The sequence below is a fragment of the Mobula hypostoma genome, chromosome 7 (genome assembly GCF_963921235.1).
Source record: "Mobula hypostoma chromosome 7, sMobHyp1.1, whole genome shotgun sequence".
Lineage (NCBI taxonomy): Eukaryota > Metazoa > Chordata > Chondrichthyes > Myliobatiformes > Myliobatidae > Mobula > Mobula hypostoma.
In genome coordinates this window covers 182,437,379-182,464,797 of record NC_086103.1, presented here as the reverse complement: position 1 = coordinate 182,464,797, position 27,419 = coordinate 182,437,379, and the positions used below count along the sequence as shown (strand labels likewise).

At 43.8% G+C, this 27,419-nt stretch overlaps 1 protein-coding gene across 1 annotated transcript in view; it reads left to right on the top strand.

The window, feature by feature from the left end:
* The window catches only part of rsf1a (remodeling and spacing factor 1a), a 109,021-nt gene that overhangs the window by 45,654 nt on the left and 35,948 nt on the right, over nt 1-27,419 (top strand). The window contains 6 exon segments of the mRNA XM_063054675.1: nt 863-1,068; nt 4,073-4,227; nt 6,969-8,284; nt 11,225-11,410; nt 18,113-18,217; nt 20,164-20,243. Coding sequence (XP_062910745.1) covers nt 863-1,068; nt 4,073-4,227; nt 6,969-8,284; nt 11,225-11,410; nt 18,113-18,217; nt 20,164-20,243 — 2,048 coding nt within the window.

Here is a 27,419-nt window from a genome sequence, read left to right as displayed (position 1 = left end):
TGGTGGAGGTGGATGCGATAGGGTCTTTTAAGAGACTTTTGGATGGGTACATGGAGCTTAGAAGAATGGAGGGCCTAGTAATTTCTAAGGTACGGACTTGTTCAGCAGAACTTTATGGTCTGAAGGGCCTGTATTGTGCTGTAGGTTTTCTATGTTTCTATGTACTTAGGCATATAGCACATCAAACTCCTCAATACGCGCGTGCGCGCGTACACACACACACACACACACACACACACACACACACACACTCGCTTTGTCGTTAGCCACTAGTGCAGTTCCAGAAGACTGCAGGGTGGCTGATGTTTTAATACTGCATGGTAATACTTTGAGTTGAAGTGAGTACTGGCAGCCTACCATTACAGTTTATTCGATTTAATCATTTCCTAATATTAGACCATGAGACATAGGAGCAGAATTTGGCCATTCGGCTCCATGAGGCTGCTCTTCCGTTCTATCATGGCTGATTTATTATCCCTCTCCACCCCATTCTCCTGCCTTCTCCCCATAACCTTTGAACCCTAACTAATCAAAAACCTATCAATCTCCACTCAATGACTTTGCTTCTATGGCCTTCTGTGGCGATGGACTCTACAAATTTACTACTGTCTGGCTAAAAAAATTCCTCCTCCTCCCTGTTCCAAGCAGGCGTCCTTCTATTCTGAGGCTATGCTCTCTGGTCCTAGACTCCCCCACTATAAGAAACATCTTCTCCACATGCATTTGATCCAAACCTTTCAATATTTAATAGGTTGCAATGAGATTCCCCCTCATTCTTCTAAACTTCCAGTACACAGTTTGGCTAAGAACAAGAACTTGTAATTTGCTGGAGTTGAGTTACTAAGAGGTCCTTTTGTTTCAGTACCTTTGTGAATGTCAGTTTGACGACAACTTAAAGTTCAAGAACGTGCTGAATGAAGAGGAACCTGATGCTATGCGCATTCATCCCATTGGCTGTGATAAAGACGGCCTAATGTACTGGTATCAGCTCGACCAGGAACTAAATGTTCGACTGTACACGGAGGAACAAGATGATCAAGATGGCACTTCTTGGAAGCTCATTGTAAGGTACATTGGGCGTAAGGGATAATGTTGGGTGGAGTGGGGAGAGTGAATTTTCAAGTTTCTTGTTGTTAATTTAGGCTGTTGGAGAACAAAGGGGGAATTATTAAGCAAAGTTAACACCAGCATAAAGGAAAAGATACAGAGAGATTTAGTGAGTGAGGTTGCTTAGGACCGGACTCTCTGTGGTGGCAATGAAAAGTGGACAGAGTTCTCAGTAGTTTTAATGAACGTGTGGAAGTATTTCTGGATTTGGGTGGGAAAGGAGTAGCTATGAGTGGATTTAAAAGCAAGGATGAGAATTGCTTCGGCTGTAGCAATTCCCATCTGTTCAATTCTTACAGAAGTCATAAAACTTAGAACTTGTAACTTCACGATTGTTTTATTGAGTGCTAATAGAATCAGAATCAGCATTACTATCACTGGCATATGTTGTGAAATTTGTTATGCGCAACAGTACATTGCAATATATAAAAACTGTAAGCTATGTAAGAAGTATGGTGGTAGTTGTCCATTGTGACAGATAATGACGGGAAACCTGTGCGAGGAAGTTTTTAAAGTAGAAAAACCTTTGCACTGGAGCAGTTCCACACTCTTAAACACAAAATAATCTGCAGATGCTGGGGTCAAAGCAACACTCACAACACGCTGGAGGAACTCAGCAGGTCGGGCAGCATCCGTGGAAAAGATCGGTCGACGTTTCGGGCCGGAACCCTTCGTCAGGACGTCCTGATGAAGGGTTCCGGCCCGAAACGTCAACTGATCTTTTCCACGGATGCTGCCCGACCTGCTGAGTTCCTCTAGTCCCAGTCTCTTGATCTCAGAAGTCTTGAGTCCAGTGGTATGAACAAGCGTCTGAAACTGGGGTCTTCCTTGGTTTCCGTGGGTGACTGCTATGTCTTCTGTGCCTTGTCATGCCCTTCACTTCCCACGGAACATTGCAGTGCCACCTTCCTGCCTATTGAATCTCACTGTAGATCAATCCGCCCAGTCCGCCATAGCTGACTTTGCATGCTGGGACAGGCATGTCCCCAACTCAACAGGGTATGTGGCTGAGTCACATGCAAACAGCTACTTGGAGCCATAGCTGAGAACTGAAAGTCTGGTGGGAATCAAAAGTGAGTGAGCTGACTCAGAATGGACATGACAAGTTCCTTCACCAGAGGTGCTACCCCTCCCTGAACATCCCATGCACCTCACAGTATGTTCTTATGTATATATTTTAAAGTTGATTAAATAAGTAGTACAAAAAGAGAAAAGAAATTAGTGAGGTAGTGTTAGGGGGAAAGAAGCTATTCCTGAATCATTGAGTGCTTGCCTTTGTGCTCCTGTGCCTTCACCCTGCTGGTAGCAATAAGAAGAGGCATGCCCTGGGTGATGGGGGTCCTTAATGATGGATGCTGTCTTGTAGAAGCATTGTGCCTTTAAGATGTCCTGGGGTTTGGGGAAGCTAGTGCCAGGATGGAGCTGACTGGGTTTACAACTTTCTGCAGCTTATTTCAGTCTTGTGCACCTCCCCATATCATATGGTTATACAGCCATTTAGAATCTCTGTACGGTATATTGTGGGTGTTTTGGTGACATACCAAGTTTCAAACTCCTACTGAAATATAGCTGCTGCCATGTCTTCTTTGTAAAAAAAAAAGAATTGAAACTGGATAATATCAGGAGTCTGAGAACAAAGAAGGAGGGAAGGGAAAAAATAAAACTAAAGAATAAAGATGGTGAGCTTATGTGTTCAGCTCTTTCTATACCATAGATAAGAAATATTCCATTCAAATTTGTAGATAATAGTTAACCAATCAGATAGCTCCTGTTCAAATAACACGATACCAGAGAACTTTTCAGAATACAGAACTAACCACTCGAGGACACGCTGAACAATTGCATATACATACTGTGACCACTGGGAAACATACTGAACATTTACATGTATATAAATAGTTTTATAAAATACAATCAAGCATAAAAGTGAAGATGCAAAGAAAATACCAATTATATAGTCTAATCCCAACACACTTTTGTTTTTAAATCCCCTCATGGCTTCATGTTAACACAGAATTGTGGTTTAATGGTGCTTGGTGTGAAGAAGCACATGGGCAGAGGACTTATGGATGTGCTCCAATTTATGATGATTGGAAGTTAGTAGCAGTGTGAAAGCAGTATGGTATCAGTTGGATCTACACTCACTGGCCATTTTATTAGGCACAGGAGTGTACACGATGTGATCTGTTGCTGTAGCCCATACAATTCAATAACATGTTTTGCATTCAGAGATGCTGTTCTGCACATCATTGTTGTAACACATGGTTATTTGAGTTACTGTCTCCTTCCTGACAGCTTGAACCAGTCTGCCCATTCTCCTCTGACTTGTCTCATTAACAAGGCATTTTCACCCACAGAACTGTCGCTCACTGGATGTCTTTTGTTTCTTGCACCATTCTCTGTAAACTCTAGAGACTGCTGTGTGTGAAACTCCCAAAGGATCAGCAGTTTTTGCAATACCCAAGCCAGCCATCTGGCACCAAAAACTATTGCCTGGTCAAAGTTTCTTGGATCATATTTCTCCTCCATTCTGATGTTTGGTCTGAACAACAACTGAACTTGACCACGTCTGCATGCTTTTATGCTTTGAGTTGCTGCCACAGGATTGGCTGATTAGATATTTGCATTTACTGATGAAGTTGTCACTGAATGTAGATCCAGCAATGGCATTGATGACCAACAACTCAAAAGTTAGCCGAGTCTTAATGCTTGTGGGCAGAAGCTATTTAATCATTTGAGGAATTGAGTGAGTTGGACATGCAGTTATTTGACACTAGACCCACTTTTAACTTTGTGGTGGAATTGGTATGAAAATTTCCCAAATGAGAAAGATCAATAGCGGGAAAGGTAGCTAATCTTTCCTCTCCACTAACCCCACCCCTTGCTTCTTTATCTGAATGACTATCAGACTGCTGAGTACATGAAAGGTGGTCATGGCGTACACCCACAAACTTCTCTCTCTCAGGGACCGCAACGAATTGGCTGAAACCTTGCAGCTGCTGAAGGCCCAGATAGATCCAGCATTACTGAGCAAATTCATCCAGGAAGGTGGGTCCTCTCGTACTAGTCCTACACCAGAAGACGAAGAGAGCAAGAAAGAACTTGAAGAGCACTTGGAAGGTACCTTTTCTTCTGTAGCTGTTGACCTCTAGTGACCATTTTTAGATTGATTCTTCAATATCTAATTGGATAGATTCTTTCCTTCTTAAAACCCATGTGCACAAACTTTCAATATAAGACATAAGAACAGAATTAGGCTATTGGCCCATCAAGTCTGCTGTGCCATTCCATCGTGCCTGATTTATTATCTTTTTCAACTCCATTCTCCTGCCTTCTCCCCACAACCTTTGACACCCTTACTAAACATGAACCTCTCAACCTCCGCTTTAAACATACCCAAAAACTTGGCCTTCTCAACTGTCTGTGGCAATGTATTCAAAATATACATCACCCTCTGGCTAAGGAAATTCCTTCTTAACTCTGTTCTAAAAGGACATCCCCCTATTCTAAGTCTGTGCACTTTGGTACTAGTCTCACACACTATAGGAAACATCCTCTCCATATCTACTCTATCTAGACCTTTAAATATTTCATAGGTTTCAAGGAGATTCCCCCTCATTTTTCTGAACTCTAGTGAATGCAGGCCCAGACCCATCAAACTCTCCTCATATAGAAATCATTTTGTTCCCACATTCATTCTCATGAGCCTCCTCTGGGCCCTCTCCAATGCCAGCATATCTTTTCTTAGAAAAGGGGCCCAAACCTGTTCACAATACTCCAAGTGTGGACTGACCTCTTTGAAGTAGAAGAATTAGCTTGTAGGATTTCTCTGCATTCCACAGTGGCTGGTTGTAGCTTAACTTCGTTGCACTGAGCTGAGGAGCACTTAGGTTGGAAAGAATGGTTGGAGAATGGGGGTTTGAACTTAGCCTTCTTTCATCTGTTTAGCTCTGCCATGTTCTGGTCAGTATAAAACGAACCCAGGTACTTACATCTTTTATTTTATGTTATTTAGAGATACAGTGTGGAACAGGCCCTTCTGGCCCACTGTGACATACCACCCAGCAACCCACCTATTTAACCCTAGACTAATCACAGGACAATTTACAATGACAAATTAACCTGTTAATCAGTATGCCTTTGGACTGTGGGAGGAAACTGGACCACTCTGAGAAAACACAAGCGCGCGTGCGCGCGCGCGCACACACACACACACACACACACACACAATACACGTTTTTTTTTACAGAGGACGCTGGAATTGAACTCCAGGCTCCCATGCCCTGAGCTGTATTAGCATCGTGCTAACAGCTATGTTACCATGGTGCTATGCAGTGCTGACTTGGACTTTCTTGATGATAGAAATTATGGGTTCATCAGCCGCTGTCAGCATAGCCTAGATGGGTGCACATTGCAGCCATTGTGTGCAGATGCTGGAGACAATAAATGGAGGGGGCCAATGCAACTCTCTGGCTGTAGCATTTCAAAAGCAGTGCTGCACCTGCCTGTCTCACCACCCCAAATTACACTTCACCTGTGAGTCTGTTGGGGTCATCCACTGTGTCCGTTGCTCCTACATTGGTGAGACCCTACATGGATTGGGAGACCACTTTGTTGAGCACCATTTGGGATTTCCTGATGGCCACCCGTTTCAGTTCCACTTACCAATACCATTCTGACATTCAGTCCATGGCTTACGCTGCCATGATGATACCACATTCAAGTTGGAGCAGCAACCCCTCATATTCTTTCTGGATGCCCTCCAACCTGATGGCATGAACATCGGTTTCTCAAACTTCCAGAAGTTTCTCCCCCTTCTCTGTTTTTCCAGTCCTCTTTCTTGTACCCCTGCCACCCCTTGTCTTCTCACCTGCCTGTCAGCTCCTTCTGGTGCCCCTCCTCCTTCCCGTTCTCCCATGGTCCACTGTCTCTCCTTCAGATTTCTCCTTCAGCCTTTCACCTCTTCCACCTATCATCTTTAAACTTCTTATTTCCATCCCCCAACCCTCCCCCACCCACCAGCCACCTGCCTTCCCCCTCATCTGGTCTCACCTATGACCTGCCAGCTTGTACTCCTTTCCTTTCCTTTCCATAAGACCATAAGACATAGGAACAGAATTAGGCCATTTGGCTCAGTGCGTTTGCTCGGCCATTCAATCATGGCTGATCCCTTTTGAAGCCAAAACTGTTCACAATACTCAAGGTGAGGCCTCACCAGTGCCTTATAAAGCCTCAGCATCACATTCCTGTTCTTCTATTCTAGACCTCTTAAAATGAATGCTAACATTTCATTTGCCTTCCTCACCACCGGCTCAACCTGCAAATTAACCTTTAGGGTGTTTTGCACAAGGACTCTCAAGTCCCTTTGTATCTCAGATTTTTGGATTTTCTCCCCATTTAGAAAATAGTCTGCACATTTATTTCTACTACCAAAATGCATGACGATACATTTTCCAACATTGTATTTCATTTACAACCACCTTCTTATTCAGGCTTCTGCCTTATTCCTTAACAGTTGTGATGAAGGGTCTTGGCCCAAAATGTCAACTCTTAATTCTCTTCCGTTGATGCTGCCTGACACACTGAGTTCCTCCAGCACTTTGTGCGTGTTGCTCTGTGATAAGTTCTTCCTTCTTCCCCACTCCTACCCTTTTATTCTGCCTTCTATCCCCTTCCTTTCCAATCTAGAGAAAGGGTCATGGGCCTTTTTATTCCCCTCTGTAAATGCTGCCTGACCAGCTGAGTTCCTCCAACATTTTGTGTTGATTTATGTATACAACATTAGAGATATTACACGGAGTCTGACAGCTGGAGACTTTATTCTCTGTTAATGTTGTAAATAATTTTCATTTTTTACGCAGAAGAAATGAAACTAGACAAGGTGTTGGAAGAACAACAGAAAGAATCAGAATCAATTGGAAAATCATTCCTTGCATCTACTTCTCCAGTAGAAGACAAGAAAGTCCAGCTGGTCAAAAAGCAGGAAGACGACAATGGGGGAAATCTAGTGCAGATGGTTAAGATCGAGGAACCTGGGTCAGAAAATAATGCAAAAGCTGACGGTGCTAAACCAACCAAAGAGAACAGTGTTAACAAAATGAGTGCTGATGGGGAAAGCAAACCCTGCAAAGCAGAACTGATGAATCTGAAAAGCTCAGGTGAAAGGAAGGTTTACAGTGGTAAGTTGACATCTGTAGAGTGTGAAAGGCTAGAAGTCAGCGTTAAGGTGGAGCCAGTTGATGACATCAAAGAGAAATCCTCAGAAGAGCTCGAAAGGGCTCTGAGGAATGTCAAGCAGGCAAAACTTCCTGTGAAAAAGCGCGAAATCAAACTTGCCGAGGATTATGACAAGGGCCCCATAAGCAAGCCTGTCACCCCTGTCAAAGAACTGTTGAAAGTAGAGGGAGAGCCTGTGAAGCAGGCACCCATAGGGGAGGATGGAAAACAACTAGTTAATGGTGAGGTGACCACTGGACCTCAGGTGAACCAGCACAAAACTGGGGAGGGAATCACAGAGGCTTCTGCTCCAGGGAAGACTGAGGAACCCAAGAGGAAACAGGAGACTGAAGCCATGCACCCAGTGAAGGAGGAAGAAAATGGGATTGATGGGCCAGGCACAAAAGGCTCGGAGCCGCCAATAAGCATTGCCACGGAGAATCATGGCAGTGTAATAAAAGTTGAGGCTAACCAGAACTGTATGACAAAGAGGAAAGGTGGGGACCCTGGCCTCCTAGAACTCGGGAAGTCTACTGAGGAAACAAAATCTAAATGTGAGGATGAGGATTCTTCAAAATGCTCCGTGGACACCAATCTCTCCGAAAGGATGCTGCCTGACAAAAAGCAGGCAGATTGTATCAAAGGTGGGCAGGAGGAATGCAAGAAAGTTTCATTGAGAAGAACAAGGTCGTCCATGAGACAACAGGCACCAGAGAAAGCAGTGGCAGAAGAAACACCACAGAAAGTAGAACAAGTAGAGGAGAAAAAGCCAGAGACAGAACAGGGTGAGGCCAGATGTCTGAGGAGGTCGCAGCGAATATCCAAACCCACCATAAAAGTGACTGAGAATCAAGAGAAGAAAGCAAGCAAGAAGGAAGAAGTGCCTGCATCCCTGAGTCCAAGAAAGGAGGAGAACCAGAGAAAACTGGACAAAGATTCCTCTGTGTCAAGAGGAACAAAGGTACCATGGTATCTTCTCAAAAATCCCAGTTACATTATTTTGTTGTGTTGAGAAATGAACGTAAATCTTTCTTAATAGATCTAACAGACTAGGAGGCAAAAATGTTCAACTGAATGTCTCTACTGGCCATCAAGTACCTTCTATACAAATCCTATTTAGGGGTACGAGGTCCATAGCCATCTCCTTTTTGACCATTCGGGTACTCTTGTCTTAGGAAAATAGGTTGAGCGCGCAAGGGCTTTTCTCTTTGGAGTGATAGAGGATGAGTGCTGTCTTGATAGAGGTGTATGAGATTATCAGAGGCATAGACAGAGTGGATAGCCAAAGTCTTTTTTTTAAGGCCAAAATGTCTAATACGAGGGGGCAAAATTCTTGGGAGTAAGTCAAAAGTGAGATTTTACCTGGAGAGTGGTTGGTGCGTGGAATGTGCTGCTGGGGGTGGTGGTAGAGGCAGATATATTGGGGACATCTAAGAGACTTAGATAGACACATGGATGAAAGAAAAATAGAGATCTATGTGGGAAGGAAGGATTAGATTAATCATAGAATAGTTTAAAGGGGCACAACATCGTGAGTTGAAGTACCTGCACTGTTCTATGTTCTACTCTTCTATATCCTTCTTAAGAGCCACGAGAGCACTCCGTAAAGCAGCATGTTCCACATTATAGCCACTCCCCTGGTTCATGTAAATCTCCTACCTCTTACCCTCTACCTATGTTCTTTAATTTTAGTTATCTCTCCTAAAGGGATGTTTCTTAATATCTGCCCTGTCCACATCCCTCATAATTTTTGTGTACCTCTATCCCATCCAAACTAAGTCTCTCCTGCTTCAAGGAAAACAAAGCCACCCTATTTGGTCTCTCCTACCCACCCCACCCCCAATCCTTGAAATCATCCTAGTGTCCATAGAAGACAGAGAGCAGGAGTGAAAGGCTGTTATTTTGGCCTGAGGACTGTAACTAGTAGCTCTTTCTTTTTAAATCTTTTTATTGAATTAGTACACAAAAGGTAAACCATATAGGCACTGATACACAGTTGCAATATAACTTTACAAGAGATATTAATACACAAAAAAAGTTAGAACGAACAGTGCAGTTTAGATATAAAATAACCAGGTAATATAGTAGTATACTAATTTTCAAACATGTCAATAAGGAAAAAAACCCAAAAAAAACCCACCGTGCAACTAAACTAAAAAGCAAAGCAAAGCAATGGGCTAACTAGGTATCAAGTAGAGTTAAACAACTTAAAATAATCACGTCCTCAAACCCGACCTCCATTAAAAACAGTTAAAAAGCAAGAAGGGAATGTAGATATGGCCAGAGAAAGAAAAAAAAGTTACATTAAATGAAAATGTTGAATAAAAGATCTCCAAGTCTGTTCAAATTTAACTGTAGGATCATAAAGATTACTTTTAATTTTCTCCAGATTTAAACATAGTATCGTCTGGGAAAACCAAAAGAATGACTAGTAGTTCTGTAGGGATCAATGCAGAGACCTCTGTGCTTTGTGAAGTATAAGAATAACTTACATGAAAATGTAGTTAAGGGCAAGTTTGCAGAAGACACCAGAATTGTTGGAATTGTGGACACTGTAAAGAACTATTAAAGAATACAACAAGATATGATACCAATACTGATGAAGGGTCTTGACCCAAAATGCTGACTTCTTTTTCATAGATGCTGTTTGACCTGCTGAGTCCAGCATTTTATGTGTATTGCAACAAGATATAGTTCGGTTACAGATATGGGCAGACAGAGTTTAATCCAGGCAAGTGTGAGCTGTTATCAAAAGTGGTCAAATGGAAGGAGAAGGCATACAGTTAATGGTAGGCCCCTTAACAGTATTGAGATTCACAGGGACTTTAGGGTCCAGGTCCATAGTTCACTGAAAGTGCTACACAAATAGATAAGGTGGTATGAAATGTGTGCCTTTATTGGTGGGGGCGGTGGGTAATGAGTATAAAAGTAAGGAAGTTATGCTGCAGCTAGATAAAACTTTAATAGTCAGGCCATTATTTATTTATTTATTTTATTTAGAGATACAGCAAGAAACAGGCCCTCCTAGCCCAATGAACTGCACCGCACAGCAACCCACCTATTTAACACTAGCCTAATCACAGGACAATTTACAGTAACTAATTAACCCAATAACCTGTATAACTTCGGACTGTGGGAGAAAACCAGAGCACCTGGAGGAAACCGACGCGGTCACGGGGAGAACGTACAAGCTCCTTACAGACGGCACTGGAATTGGACTCTACTCTGAGCTGTTATTGCATCGCGCTAATCACTACTCTACCATGTCACATCAAATATTTGGAGTACTGTGTGCAGTCTGGCCACCCCATTACAGGAAGGACGTGGAGATTATGGAAAGGGTGCAGAAAAGGTTTGCCAGGAAGCTGTATGGTTTAGAGCATTTGAGCTATACGAAGACCAGCTTGCGTCATTCGTAAAGCATCGAAGATAGAGGAGACATAGAAACCTCTAAAATTATGAGAAGCACAGATAGCATAGACAGTCAGAATTTGGTTCTTGGGTGCAGAAACATCAAAAGCAAGGCAACATGCTTTTTAGGTTAGAGGGAGGAAGTTTCAAGGTGAATGAGGGGCAATTTTTCTATGCTGGGAGTGGTAGGTGCCTGAGTGGGTTACCAGGGAGAGAAGTGGAACTAGAGGTCATGGGTTAAGGGTGAAAGGTAAACTGTTAAGGGAACTTCACTCAGAGGGTGGTGAGATTGTGAAAAGATCTGCCAGAGGAAGTGGAGGATGTGGGTTCATTTTCAACATTTAAGATAACTTTGCTTAAGTACGTGGATGGGAGGGGTATGGAGGATATGGTTCAGATGCAGGTTGATGGGACTAAGCAGATTAATAGATTAGCGTGGACTATGTGGGCCGAAGCACTCTATGACTGACATTTACTATTAACTTTACAGCGTAAGGCGAAAGCCAGCAGAAGGGCTAAATGGACCAAATCAAAGGGCTGGCGTAGACAGGACGAATCAAGTGAAGAGAGTGACAGCGACCAGGACGATGACGAATCTGATGAAGCAGAAGAAGAAAGGCCAGCAGAAGACGATGAGCCCTGTAAAAAATGTGGCTTGTCCAATCACCCTGAACTGGTAGGTCCCACTTGTGAGCCACTGGGTTATTTTCTTGGTGTTTTTGTGTTCCTTTTGGCTTTGGTATTTTAATTGGATGACGGGATGGAGTTACATCTCTATCAAAGGAGGTTGTAAGGTGCGCCTTCCATCTATAGCACCCTGGTTAAGATTTGTACTGCTGTGCTGTAGGTATTTCATTTTAGCAGTTCTGTAAGAGCAGTCTGTTCTGTTTCGGTATGAGCTAAAGATAAGGACCTATGTTGCTCAACTTAGGAATGTGTCAGCCAATCAGGATGATGGAATTGGGAGAAGGTTCTAGAGAATGCTGGGCGGAGATGTTTTTGAGATGGACACTTGTGTAGGTCGAAGTCTTTTTACCGGGAACTGGGAGAAGACAGGAGGGAAGATGGCTGAGGATGCCATCCCTGTTGCACCAGGTGCTTGGTGCAGATGAATGGCTTCAAGGAGGAAGGACCAATATTCCCATGGGGGAGCACATTGGTTCAAGTTGATTTTGAGCAACATTCGGAATGTGTGTGTTTTCATGCAGACTGTGGGTCCAGCTCATGAGTTAAAGACAACTTCAAGATGAGCTCCAACTTAAGTGCACATTTGGACTTGGTTAACTGTAATAGGCCCTTTTTATTTTCTTCCTTTTCTTTTTCCTACTAACTGTTCAATAAAGCTGACATTTGTAATTATATTTTCTTTATAATTGTGTGCAGTGTATGGTCTGTTATTTCTTGGCAACCGGCAATTGCAAAGGGGCAGTACGTTACACAGTATTCACAGAGATCGGGGTTCGGGTGGGCGAGACATCCCATCCTTCCGGGTTTGGTAGGATCCAAGTTATATCGACCCTAGACGTACGGAGTCTGCGGAAGATGGTTTTCGCACTGCTGAGTCTAGTGGCTGTTAGCAAGGGACTAATGAGCTGCACTTCAAGAGAAGCTCAGTAAAAAAGGGGTTTCATTTTGGGGGCTATCATCCGTGATTGGATTCGCTGAATACTGTGTAATTGCTCTGAGAATTGATTGTGTATTTAAGTCTTTGTTAAACTATTGTCCAGGAAAGTGATTAAGATACGTGATTATAAAAGACCTGGATGAAGAAGTAGAAGGGTGGGTTAGTAAGTTTGCTGATGACACAAAGGTTGGGGGTGTTGTTGGATAGTCTGGAAGGTTGTCAGAGGCTGCAGTGGGACATCGTTAGGATGCAGAATTGGGCTGAGAAGTGGCAGATGGTCTTCAACCCAGATAAGTGTAAAGTGGTTCATTTTGATAGGTCCATTTGAAGACAGAATATAATTTAAATGGTAAGACTCTTGCCAGTGTGGAGGATCTGAGAGATCTTGGGGTCCGAGTCCATAGGACACTCAAAGCTGCTGCGCAGGTTGACTGTTTGGTAAAGAAGGTGTATGGTGTGTTGGTATTCGTCAACCATGGGATTGAGTTCAAGAGCCGTGGGGTAATGTTACAGTTAGATAAGACCTTGGTCAGACCCCACTTGTTCAGTTCTGGTCACCTCACTACAGGAAGGATGTGGATACTATAGAAAGGGTGCAGAGGAGATTTACAAGGATATTGCCTGGATTGGAGGGCATACCTTATGAGAAGAGGTTGAGTGAACTTGGCCTTTTCTCCTTGGAGTGATGGAGGATGAGGGGTGACCTGATAGAGGTGTATAAGATGATGAGGGGCATTGATTGTGTGGATAGCTGGAGGTTTATTTGCAGGGCTGAAATGGCTAACACTGGGGGGTGTAGTTTTAAGGTGCTTGGAAATAGGTACCGAAGGGATGTCAAGAGTAAGTTTTTCACACAGAGAGTGGTGGGTGCATAGAATGCACTGCTGGCGGCAGTGGTTGGAGCGGATACAATAGGGTCTTTTAAGAGCCTCTTGATAGGCACATGGAGCTTAGAAAAAGAGGGTTATGCACTAGGGAATTCTAGGCAGTTTCTAGAGTAGGCTACATGGTCGGCACAACATTGAGGGCTGAAGGGCCTGTAATGTGCTGTAAATTTCTATGTTCTATTATGGACACCGCAGAGATTAAGCATTGGTTTGATTCAAAGAGATTCCTCGTAACTAAAGCTTGTGTTCAGAGCAGGGTTGATATCTGCACCCCAGCTAAATTGCTGATAAGAGTTTTAAATTTGGTTTCAGTATTTGGGAAAGTTCTTTCCTAGCGTGTCACACCAATCAGCCATTCTCGTCTGGCGCGTAGTGTCAGGATTGGTCTCCTTTTGGATAAACTGGGTTACGATTTGAATGTTCCTGACTTGACCCTTGTTTTTTTTTCACGAGGCCGAGTGGCTAGCTCGACACTCGACGTGGCACGGATGGAAAGCGTGCTCGGGGGTCAGGTGGGGGTGTGGCCCGACTTAGATTTGAACTCGGGAGCTTTCACTCCGAAGTCCGATGCTGATAGCACTGCGCCACCAGCCGGTCTTGGGGAAAGTTATGATCATGGAACAGCTGTTTGAACAAATGATGGGCAAAGATGTCATTTTAGTTCAGACTAACAGTGACGTGATGGGAGTGGATCTCTGTGTTATGCTTGGAGTACCTGGAGAGGCGGAGCAAGGGGCCGTTCATACTTTTAGAGAAGAGGCGTGGGTGTAGGCGACTGTGCTGAATTGGAAATCGAGTTTCCCATAGCTGAGAGCGGAGACTGTAAAGACAAGTTACTCTCATTTCTGCGGAGTCACGGGAAGGAGTTGTCTGATATGAAAAGTCTAATAAGTCCTTAAGTGGTTGATTTAAATTCTGAGCTTGTTTTGGTTATTAGATCACTGGTTGATAAATGCCGAAGTATAGCTGTGGAGAGTCTAAGTTATTGTAGGCTGGGATCAAGCCCACACCTGATGGGGAAGAAGATTATGAGGCTTGGGCTAAGCAGACATCTCAGTTACTGATGAATGGCTGTGCTCAGATAACATGAAAAAGGGCCCAGCAGCTGAGGTTCCTAAAGGCAGAAAATCCGTTAGCCATCTATATACTACTAAAACTCTCACGCTCTGTTTGTCTGTTTGTGACCTCCAATTAGCGCAAACGATACATTACGACGGCACTATTTTTGGCTAAATCGACTTAAAATGCGCGAACTTACAGAATGCAGGCAAGGTTCAGGGTTATATTTGTTAAAAATTGCTCACTCGCCAAAATCAACAGCCCTGCTTTCACCCAAGAGCCGATGTCAGCCATGATGGAAACCGCGACACAACACCATGACGCATGCGCACAGCCAGCCTCAGAAGCGACTTATGATACTCACAGCAGCGACACCAACCAGAGCAAAAGGGCAGGGCAGCTCTATTTTGAGTGGTCTCATTCTGCTAATCACCATCAGCATGTGCAGGAGTGGGACAGATGAAACTGAGACCCATCAATAAGAGATAATTAAATCTTATTGTAACGACGTACTTCGAGACACCCATCAAATCCCTTGTTGCAGTCAAAGGACAGCGGTGACTATATCGTGTCCATTTAGGAGAGTGCCAACCACATCATCAAGAATAATCAGCATCCTTTGGTGTTACTGCTTCGTATCTTCTATCCAGCATTAGGGTAAAAAAATATGGTCAGCCTAATTATGCTGCGTGGAAAGAGAAGGGGGACATTATGATCAAGAGATGACACCAAACGTCGTCGGGAAGCGGCAAGGAGAGGGAGAGAATAAGAATCGGATGAGGCCAGGGCTGCAGGACTCCAGGATCAAAGAGTCAGGACAAAAAAGACGAGAAAAGAGACAAAGGAGCTGAGAAACGCACGTCTCCAGGATCAGAGACAAATTACAAACAGCAGAAGAGATAAAGAGAGGGGGGATGAAACGGCTGCACTTCTCCAGACTGCCAAAAACAGGCACAGGAGGAGGAGAGAGGAAAAGACAAAGGAGCATAGAAATGCATGTCTCCAAGATCAGAGACAAAGAATAAACAGCAGAAGATTAGATTGGATTATGAGGACACTCAGTTCTCGTTTATTGTCATTTAGAAATGCATGCATTAAAAAATGATATTGTGCCTCCAGAATGATATCACAAGAAGCAAAGGACAAACCAAAACTAAAACTGACAAAACCACATAATTATAACATATAGTTACAACAGTGTAAAGCAATACTGTAATTTGATAAAGAGCAGACCGTGGGCACGGTAAAAAAAGTCTCAAAGTCCCGATAGCCCATCATCTCACGCAGACGGTAGAAGGGAGAAACTCTCCCTGCCATGAACCTCCAAGCGCCGCAAACTTGCCGATGCAGCACCATTGGAAGCACCCGACCGCGACAGACTCTGAGTCCGTCCGAAAACTTTGAGCCTCCGACACCGAGCACCGAGCACCATATCTGCCGAGGCTTTGACCCCGACCCCGGCCGCCAAGCAATAGGCAAAGCTGAGGACTTGGGGCCTTCCCCTCTGGAGATTCTGGATCACACAGTAGCAGCAGCAGCGAAGCAGGCATTTCAGAAGTTTCACCAGATGTTCCTCCGTGCTCTCACGTCTGTCTGCGTCAAATCAGGATTGTGCACGGCACTCTACTTGACAGATAACAGACATCACCACCGGAGTGGCCGCTGTGAACTGTGTCGCGCTGCCATCTTCTCCTCCCGCCAGAGATGAAGAGACAGTGGATGAAAGGACTGCATGTCTCCAGAATGACAACGAGAGGCACAAGGGTGGCAGATCAACCAGAAATGATGCCATCAAAAGTGTCCTTCGTTAAATGAAGAGGAGCTATATTTGCCTTGCTACACGTTGTTCTTCTTTAATAAACTGAGGTTTTCTTCTTCAACTTCCAAAGCAAAGCGATACCAATAGCATTCAGCAAAATTTAATGTTAATTCTGTTCACATCAGACTGCACTACCCTTCTTTCACAGGGTGCCCCAACGGGCCACCCCGTTGTCTAGTGTCAGCTAATTACTGCAAGGCCTGGAGGATGCTTTTGGCACTGCTGGAAATGCAGCCGATCTTAGAATGAAGCGTAGGCACACATTTCAGGAGGAAGGAGAGAAGTTGTCAGCCTACATTTTCACGTTAGAGAAGCTGCTGCACTGTTTTTGCCACAAAGGGGATATACAGCTGTCTGGAGAGAAATTGAATGAAGATGGAGCAAGTTGTGAAGGGCGGGCTGTCAGATGACGTGATTGCTCTGTGTATTCGAATGACCCGTAAGATGTGCCCTCCTCCATCTTTTACTAAGTTACTCAGAGAAGTTAGAGAGGAAGAGAACACAATGGAGTAGCAGGAGGCCTCCATCAGCAGGACAAAGTCCTCGGTGTTACAGTCTACCTTGTTAAGATCTTGCATATTATTGTCTGTCTGTAGGGCACGTGGCCAAGTGGTTAAGGCATTGGACTAGCGATCTGAAGGTCTTGAGTTCGAGCATTAGCCGAGGGAGCATGTTGTGTTCTTGAGCAAGGCACTTAATCGCACATTGCTCTGCAATGACACTGGTGCCAAGCTGTATGGGTCCTAATGCCCTTCCCTTGGACAACATTGGTGTCGTGGAGAGGGGAGACTTGCAGCCTGGGCAACTGCTGGTCTTCCATACAACCTTGCCCAGCCCTGCGCCCTGGAGAGTGAAGGCTTTCCAGGCGCAGATCCATGGTCTCGCAAGGCTAACGGATGCACTGTTGTATCTTGTAAACACAAGAGCTACCTTCTATCTAGGTAGCCTCCAACTTGATATCATGAATATCCATTTCTCCCTCTCCTTCCCTCTTCTTCTAATCCCCAGTCTGGTCTGTTACTTCTTCTCCTCACCTGCCTATCACTTACCCCTTGTGCCCTTCCTTCTTCCCTTTCTCACATGGTTCACTCTCCTCTCCTATCAGATTCCTCCTCCTCCAACCCTTCACCCTTTCCACCCGCCTGGCTTAGCCTATCATCTTCTAGTTAATCCTCCTTCCCCTCCACCCACTTTTTAAAAATTCTGGTATCTTCTCCCTTCCTTTCCAGTCCTGATGAAGGGTCTCGGCCCAAAATGTCGACAGTTTATTCATCTCCATGCATGATGCGTAGCCTGCTGAGTTCCTTCAGTATTTTGTGTGTGTTGCATTGTTGTTTCTCTGTTGTTACACATTATTTTGCATTGTTATCGTTTTCTCTTGTTTTATCTCAATACACTGTGTAATGGTCTCATCTGTGTGAACGGCTTGCAAGACAAACTTTTCACTGTATCGCAGTACATGGCCAATCATAAAACAATTCCAATTCCAGTCTGTACTTGCACGCAGATTGTGAAACTTGCTGGGGAGCCTGCAGGTGATGGTGTTACCATGAGCTTGCTGCCTTGAAGCACCACAGTAGCGTACTATTCAGCGCAGTGCTTTACTCCGCCAGCTATATGATCAGGTTTCAATTCCTGCTGCTGTCTTTAAGGAGTTTGTACGTTCTCTCCGTGACTGCGTGGGTTTCCTCCGGGTACTCCAGTTTCCTCCCATATTCCAAACATGTGTGGGTTAGTAGGGGCTAGTAAGCTATAGGCATGTGATGTTGGTGGCCTAAGCATGACAACACTTTGCTCCCCCAGCATAGTCCTCGCTGATTTGTTTTGATGCAAACAACAGTTTACACTGTGTGTTTTGATGTACATGTGACAAATAAAGTTAACCTTCATGTAAAATAAAGCTTTGTGGTATTGTGAATTGCTTGTAGTAGCCAGCGGAAGTATTCATACTGATGCTGATTAATAGCCTAAATCTTTCTTTCTCCGAAGATTTTGTTGTGTGACTCCTGTGACAGTGGTTATCACACTGCATGTCTACGACCGCCATTGATGACGATCCCAGATGGCGAATGGTTCTGTCCTCCTTGCCAACACGTGAGTACCTCCATTGGACGAAACTAATGGCTTTGTGACCAAATTTTTAGATGGTGCAAAGATAGGTGAAGTTGGAAGTAGTAAGGAGGAAGCAGGGAGTCTGCAAAAGGACATGGATGAATTAGGAGAATGGGCAAAGAAGTGGCAGATACAATAAAGTGAAGGGAAGAGCATGGACATGCACTTTGGTTGAAGAAATAAAGGTGTAGAAAATTCAGAAATCAGAGGTGCAAAGGGACTTGGGAGTCCACCTGCAGCGTTCCCTAAAGGTTATTTTGGAATTTGAGTCAGTAGTAAGAACGTAAATGCAATATTAGCATTCATTTAGAGAGGACTAGAATATAAAAGCAAGCATATAATCCTTAGACTTTATAAGGCATTGGTCAGACCATTTGGAGTATTGAGGAACTCAGCAAGTCAGGCAGAAACTATGGAATAAGCAGTCAATGTTTCAGGCCAAGACTCTTCATCTGTTTTGGACACCATATGTAGTAAAGGATATGCTGGCGTTGGAGAGGGTCCAGAGGAGATTTACAAGGATTATCCCAGGAATGAGAGGGTTAATGTTTGAGGGGCACCTGATGGCTTTGGGCCTGTACTCGCTGGAGCTTAGAAGAAGGGGGGGGGGTGGTGCGGGGGATCTCATTGAAATTTACCGAATATTGAAAGGCGGAAATAGCGTGGACATTAGTGGGAGAGTCTAGGACTAGAGAGCATAGCATCAGAATAGAAAGATGTCCCTTTAGAACAGAAATGAGGAATTTTTTTTAGACAGAGAATGGTGAATCTGTTGTATTTAATGCAGAGGTTGGTAGGATCTTGATTAGTAAGGGCATCAAAGGTTATGGGGAGAAGGCAGGAGAATGGGGTTGAGAGGGAAAATAACTCATCAAAAAAAGTATGACTATGACTATGGAATAACAGAGCAGACTTGAGTTGCAGAATAGCCTAATTCTGCTCCTATGTCTTATGGTTTTATTTCATCTGGAATAAAAACTAACCATGTGTGATAGCTCAAGAACTATCCATTCTCTTACATCCCCATTGTACTTGTTCCTTGAATGTAGGTGTTTTGCCAATGCTGTATCTATTGCTTGTTCCCTAGGTACCCCAACAAATTGCTTGTATTCAGGATGAATGGCTCACCAGGGCTTTGAGCCATTCCCTGTGTTGAGAGTCAAGCACTCTTATTGTGGTTAGCAGGATTCAAGTGCCTAAAAGACAGTTAGCGAGAAGTTTTAATCAATCAGATTTACTATCACTGATATGACATGAAATTTGTTGTTTTGTGGCAGTAGGTCAGCAAAGATATAAAATAATTATAAATTACTAAAAATAATGCCAAAAAAGGAAATAATGAGGCAGTATTCACTAATTTTTCAGAAATCTGATGGTGGAGGGGAAGTAGCTATTCCCGAATAGTTTCAGATGGTCCCTGTTTGGGTGTTGTCGTTTTTGTGGCAGAGTAGCGTGGTGGTTAGCAGAACACTATTATTGTCCCAGTGACCCAGGTTCAGTTGTCACCACAGTCTGTAAGGAGCTTTTACTTTATCTCTGTGACCATGTGGGTTTTCTCTGGGTGCTCCAGTTTCCTCCTACGTTCACTAGGTTAATTAGTCACATGGGTGTGTAATTGGGTGGCACGGGTTCATTGAGAACGGCCTGTTACCGTGCGGTACTTCTAAATAAAATAAACAAAAGTGAAGTAGCTGTTCTGCAGGTTGATACAAGCATGGAATAGAAATGCAAGAAATGTTTGAAGAATTCTCGCTGGGATGTTGATGTGGTCGGATGGCAGTCATCACAGGATAGTTTATACAACTTTCCACATAAAGCCGATCCTCTTGATACAAGCTTAATATTAATGGGCAATTGTGTCTTATTGAGTGAATATATGATTGCAATTGAAAGTTAATCTTTATTTTATCTGTTCCGTCCATCTACAGAAATTTCTGTGCGAGAAACTAGAAGAGCAGTTGCAGAATATCGATGTGATGATTAAAAAGAGGGAAAGAGCTGAGAGAAGGTAATGCAAGAAAATCTGGCCTCTGGAGGCCACTTGTGCGACATAAATTTGATTGGTGACTTTGATTTTTCTCATGATTAAAGTCAAAATTAGGTCTACAGTAATACATTCTTCTGGTTTTACAATAATACAGTCTATTGGGTGCACAGTAAATGCAGTCTGTTGGGTGCACGGGAGTGCGGTCTGTTGGGTGCACGGGAGTGCGGTCTGTTGGGTGCACGGGAGTGCGGTCTGTTGGGTGCACGGGAGTGCGGTCTGTTGGGTGCACGGGAGTGCGGTCTGTTGGGCACGGTAAGTGCGGTCTGTTGGGTGCACGGTAAGTGCGGTCTGTTGGGTGCACGGGAGTGCGGTCTGTTGGGTGCACGGTAAGTGTGGTCTGTTGGGTGCACGGGAGTGCGGTCTGTTGGGTGCACGGGAGTGCGGTATGTTGGGTGCACGGGAGTGCGGTCTGTTGGGTGCACGGGAGTGCGGTATGTTGGGTGCACGGGAGTGCGGTCTGTTGGGTGCACGGGAGTGCGGTCTGTTGGGTGCACGGGAGTGCGGTCTACTGGGTGCACGGTAAGTGCGGTCTATTGGATGCACGGTAAATGCGGTCTATTGGGTGCACGGTAAGTGCGGTCTATTGGGTGCACGGGAGTGCGGTCTGTTGGGTGCACGGTAAGTGCGGTCTGTTGGGTGCACGGTAAGTGCGGTCTGTTGGGTGCACGGTAAGTGCGGTCTGTTGGGTGCACGGGAGTGTGGTCTGTTGGGTGCACGTGAGTGCGGTCTGTTGGGTGCACGTGAGTGCGGTCTGTTGGGTGCACGTGAGTGCGGTCTATTGGGTGCACAGTAAGCGCAGTCTATTGGGTGCACAGTCATGCAGTATTTTGAGTTTCATTTTGTGTTGCTTCTCAACCTTGCCTCATTTTGTTCAATCCTCTGCCATTTTCTTGAAACTGTTATGGCTCTTTGCTGTTTGGATCATACTGTACATTATGAGTTGTATCTGAATTATCTGTCATCTGCTGTCAATGTGGTCTCACTCTACTTGAAAGTTTCCTGTTGCCCCTGTTCTTCCTTCCTGCTGAAGATTAATGAGCAACTGTTCAGTTGCAGCTGTCTGTACCACCTGGATCGCTCAAGTGTAACCCCTGTCGCAATTGCTTACTGGCAGGCTGCTGCCTGTATGGCTCACTGTAGAGACTATATGAGCACAGAGCCGGTTGTATTCTCAGAAAGCCCCTAACGGGTGATGAAGACCCCCTCCCCCAAGGCCCCAAACCCAGAAGCTGTTGGATCGTTGTTTGTGGAGCACTACAGCACAGAAACAGGCGCTTCAGCCCATCTTGTCCATGCTGAACTCTGATTCTGCTTTGTCCCATCAGTCTGCACCTGGACCATAGTCCTCCATACCCCTCCCATCCATCAAATATCCAAACTTCTCTGAAGTGTTACAGTGCACTAGCAGCTCATTCCATTCTCTCACCACCCTCTGAGTGAAGGAGATCCCTCTCAGCTTCCCCTTAAATGTTTCTCCTTTCACCCTTAATCCATGACCTCTAGTTCTGGTCTCATCCACCCTCAGTGGGAAAAGCTTTCTTGAATTTACCCAATCTGTACCCCTTCTTAATTTTGTATACCTCTATCGAATCTCCTCTCTTTCTCCTATGCTGCAGGGGTTAAAGTTCTAATCTATTCAATCTTTTCCTATACTCAGGTCCTCAAATCCTGACAACATCCTTGTAAATTTTTTCTGTACTTTTTCAATTTATTGATATCTTTCCTGTAGGTGGGTGACCAGAACTGCATACAATACTCTAAATTTGCCCCCACCAATGTCTTATACAGCTTGAACATAACATCCCAACTCCTGTACTCAGTACTTTGGTTTGTGAAGGCCAGTGTGCTTCAGTCTGTCCTCATGCCTCTACCTGAGACGCCAACTTTCAAGGTATTACGGATCTGAATTCTCAGATCCCTCTATTCTGCCGCACTCTACGTCACTGATATTCACAAACATTCGGATCATTTTCACTGTCCTTTCTATCAAAGGACCTACCATCCCTGAAATCTGCATGATTGCCGTGTATATTTGGGAATGTTGGTAAATACACCACATTCCTCCACCACCGCTCTCCTGTGATGTCCGGTGAATACTGTTTGCATGAGTTGGGTTGTATTGAATGTTTAGTGCTGGCAAGTAATGAACTATCCTTAATCAACGTGCACCTGGAGCTAGGGTCAGGGCCATAGGTGGGTCAAGAGCATGGGTGAGTTTGTAGCTGGAGCTAGTATTTGCTTGTTTTCCATCTCGTTGGTTTATTATTCACAGGAAGTCTCTTCCTCACTAATCACAATGATTTAACGTAAAAGTAATGTTTAAAAATATATTCTCTTCCAATCTTAAAGTATAGCACACTACATTGAAAACCAAAACCTAAAAAATACGAGAAACACAACTAATTAGCTTCTCCTGGAGCCTGCGTCCTCAATTCATTGAAATAGGGACCCCCCCCCCCCCCACCCCTTGTTTGCACTAGGTTTAACTTGGTTCAGGTTTCCCAGAAGGTGGTCTGGAAAATCTGCAGAAGATCATGCTTACTATGTAGGCCAGCACTGAAATTGGAAGGTCCATGGTGATATATGGGAAAGCCCTAGCATAGAGTGGAAGATCTGTGCTATTGTGCTTAGGAGTAGGATTTTTAATCTCCTGACATTATAATAGCCTGAGATAGGTGTGTTTCACCTGTCACCTGTGTCGTACTCGATTGGACCCCATGCAGTAGCAATTGTACCACAAATACACTGACACACGTAATTCTTTTCAAATCTTTATTCTCTACTCATAGCATGCTGTGGGGGAAGTTACAGACTGATCTCCCAAAAGAACCAGTCCAGGCACTGCCCCCGAATTACTCAATTCTCCACAACTTATAACATTGATCAGGTAGCAGGAAATCTTACGATTACAAGTTTAGACAATATTAGAATTATTTCAATCACATGCTAAGATACAATTAGATGTAAAATAATCATTGGTTAGTTAGTTATAATTATTTTAAGCCAAAGCTAGCCCATCAGTTCCTCAGTCAGACCCTTCCCCTTTTCTCCAGAACGTTCTAGCCTTTACCTCATCCCTCCCATATTTAGCTATACCTTGAGCTGCTTCTGCAAGATCAGAAAGTTCTTTATTTGAGCCTTTGCCTGTCTTTAGATAATAATGACTAGTACGTCACCCGTTGCAGAGTGAAACTTCTTTCTGACTTGTCCAGACTGTCCAAAGCAGTAAGCCAAGGCGCTTACAAGGTGATTGATAAGTTAATCATTGTCCTCTGTTTTTCCCCCTATTTACCTATCCCTTCATTCCATCAACCTGCCAACCTGAACTCCTTTTTTTTTTCCCACCTTCTTATTCTGGCTTTTTCCCCGTTCCTTTCCACTCCTGATGACGGTCTTATCCAAAACGTTGACTGTTTATTCATTTCCATAGATGCTGCCTGACCTCCTCAGTTCTTCCAGCATTTTGTGTGTTGCTCTGGATTTCCAACATCTGCAGACTCTGGCATTTATGGAGAATATCCAATGTTATTTTCCACTTCAAAAGCTTTGTAGGATTCTGTGGGGATAACCAGAAGTGGAATTGTTAGGGTCACGTTTTCAAACAAGTCGCATACCTTTATAAGCAGTAACAGTGCACAATTATAATTGGAGAATTGGTTTATTACTGTCACATGTACTAAGATGTAGTGAAAATCTTGTCTTGCATACCTGTTAGAGAATTTAGAACTGATCAAAAAGCAAAGTAGGCCACGTTGTCACACACCTTTTGGTTTTGCCCATTACTGACTGGATTTTGGTCCAAAATATTTGACTGGCATTCAGAGGCCTATAAAAGATCCTTCCCTTTGGAAGCTGGTCTCGCTATATTTGGCTGCTTGCAACCTACTATTTGTTTCCCTGCAGCCATGCAACAATTTCTGATGCTGGGGATGACTGTTGCCAAAAGACTTATCTTGAGGGAATGGAAATCACCCTCTCCCCCTTCCTTTCGGAAATGGATGGCTGATATGATCTCAGTCATACAGATGGAGAAACTTAGGTTCTTGGATTCTTGAGAACCAATTTAATTAAAAAATTTTGGGTTATCTGGGATCCATTTCTTGCCTACCTGGATGAGGCCGGGGGCGGATGAGCAATTTCCCCCAGCTGATTTCTCACGGCCCTCATTTGAGATTTAATGTTTAGTATTTTTGAGCACTTTGTACAATAGGCATCTCTCTAATGTTATGTCCTTTTGTTTTGCTTATTTCATTTTTACACATGTCTGAGCTGGTATGTTTTTGTTGATATTGTTTTTTTTTGAAAATTTTGAAAAAGTATTTTAAAAAAAAGCAAAGTAGGCAAAGACCTCAAAGCTAGTTACCACCCTTATTTGTGAATTCACGGGGAGCCGTTCCACACAACGCCTCCACCAACACAAGGTTACAATTCAAATTTATACAGTGAGTCTAATCACACTAGATCCAGACATTGCTTCTGCAATTTACACAACATTTGCACCTATACAGTCGGTTTCTCATTGAAGACATGGTTTATTGTTAGTTAGTACAAGGAAGTTAGATCCATTTTTTAAAAATCACATTCTCCCCATGATTATGCTAACCCCCAGATCTCAAGCTTAACCCCTTTCCTCCACAGTCTCCTCCTTTTTGATTGGTAGTTCAACCCTATACCTCCTCATCTTCCAAATACGGGCTTCATAATCTGGGGCAGAGGCCGCATGTCTAAGCAAGCATCTTCAGCATACTCAGGATTAACTGATTCTGGTTTCATTTTAGGAAACATCCCCACAGGTTTGGGTCGGGGGCTTGGCATCAAGGTGCAAGTACATTGGATAACCTAGTGACCACCAAGACCCTGAGGAATAATGATCATGAAATTCCTCTCCTAGTTTCTTTATCTTTTCCATTTTCTCCTTAATGTGGCCTGCCAGATTAGTTATATATTTGGATTCATAAGGAATATGGGTACAGCACTCCTGTCCTATGATGACACAAGTGCCTGCTCTCTCAGTTAACATGAAACCTAGGGCCATACAATTCCGCAAAGCCACAGTTCTGGTAGCTACTATTTCAGCAGTTATTCTTTAATCTGCAACTGCGTACCCTCTGGAGCTAAGGCAGTGACATTAGCTAACTTTTCGAGGGCTTAAGCCATCCGTGTCACTTCTTGAGCTGCTCTGCCTGCCCCAGACATAGGAAACTTAATCATCTAGAACCTTTCTGTATCTGTAATCACCTTCTTTCACCCTGGGTGGGCAAGAAAAAGAGAGTATCAGTTCATAAGAGTGATGTCCCGCTGGTACTACAAATCCAGGGTCCATTTGAGAGGTAACCAGGGGAAAGCTTGATCCCCACATATCCAGTATTTAATAACCGTGGGGACCTTTCAGAGGTGCTGTGGTTACCCCGCCATAAATCAGTCTTTTCTCAACTACAGCATCTTCTCCTTCCCATTAACTGACCTGTCTTGTTTTCCTGACACCAGTACTTTTCATCTGTTTGAGTAGCTACATGCAATCTAGGCACAATATGATTTGTTAATACCATCCTTCAAAGCAATTTCCCTTAAAAAATACTGATGCGATTAACATCCATGGAACCTTGTTCTTCTATTGATTATCTATTCCCTCCTGTATCCATTCCTTCCCTTTGTCTGGCTGGTAACAGATTTTACAACTGGTTATTTTATTTTTTTTTAATATAATTTTTATAACTAGTTATTTTATTGAAGCATTCTCACTCTTTCTCATTGAAGGGAATTGGCCATAAGGGGAAAACCTCCTGCTTCATGCATAGGAATCCCTATGCACACCCAACAGCTAATTATATTAGTCCGTGTGGCATATTCATGAGCTAAGCCCAAGTAAGTATTATAGGTTCTCCCCAGCTTAATAAACCCCATTTGTCCACACAACAAAAGTAATTTCTTCATAATTCAGTTTTCCGTCTTCCCTTCTTCAAGAGAAGATAACTTGCACCTGGTTCCATGTGTCCAATCAGGCTTCCCCCTGTCCTCATCACTAGGATCATCTGATAGGGCCTTTTCCACAGAGGAGAAACAGAGTCTTTCTTAAGCGTCTCCAGGTTTAAAGGAATGAGTATTTTCTTCCCACAGCTGAGGTAATGCAGCAACCTGTCTTTGGTTTGCACTTACTGCTTCGCCAAGGGCTTTAACAATTTCTATGGTTTTCTCATTGGTCCAGACCAAGTACGGTTGTGCACTAGTCAAAGGGGGCCGAGACCTTGCTGGCATTGGCCTTCTCATCGACACTTCGAAGGGAGTCAGTTTAGTTGTCCGGCTCCCCTGATTTCTTAGAGGGTATAATGTTATGGGAAGAGCTTCTGGTCATTTCAGTCCAGTTTCCTGACATACCTTAGCCAATGTACCTTTTAATCATTCATTGTTTCTGCTAGACTGAGGAATGGGGCTGATATGGAAGGTGATATTCCCAAGTAAATCCTAACGTCTGACCCCAATTCATTAATTAATTTACCTGTAAAATGTGTCCCTCTGTCACCGTTAAAAGTATGGAACCCCAAATCCGGGAATAATTTCCTTCATTAATATCTTACCCACAGTTTGAGCATCATCTTTTCTAGTGGAAAACGCCTCTACCCATTTGGAGAACATGTCCACTATTACTAATAGGTATTTATAACCCCCACTGGTAGGCATGTGCACAAAATGTATTTGTATTTTAGCAAATGGTCCCTCCACAGGTGACTTACCCCAATTGTTTCTTTGGCAAATTTCACAGCTTCGCACAACCTGTCCTGCAATTACTGTTAATCCTGGTACAAACCATTGTTGTTGTATTTGATGACCTTTCCCATGTACTAGTCAAACAAGGTCTTGTAGGAGATTCCTGGACACGCAGGGCGATTACCCCCATCAGAGTCCCTGAAACACTACTTTTTCTTCCATATTCCCGTCTCCTTTTCCAGGGTCCTGTCTTTGGTGGAAATTAAATCTTTCAGGTTTGGGGCATGGTTACAGGGATACATTGTACCTGCATATGTACTAGCATGTCCTTTCCTGCACTAGCAGCTTTTCTAGCAGCCACATCAGCAGCAGCATTTCCTTTAGCTATGGGATCTAAGGTATTACTGTGAGCTTCACACTTAATAATAGCAA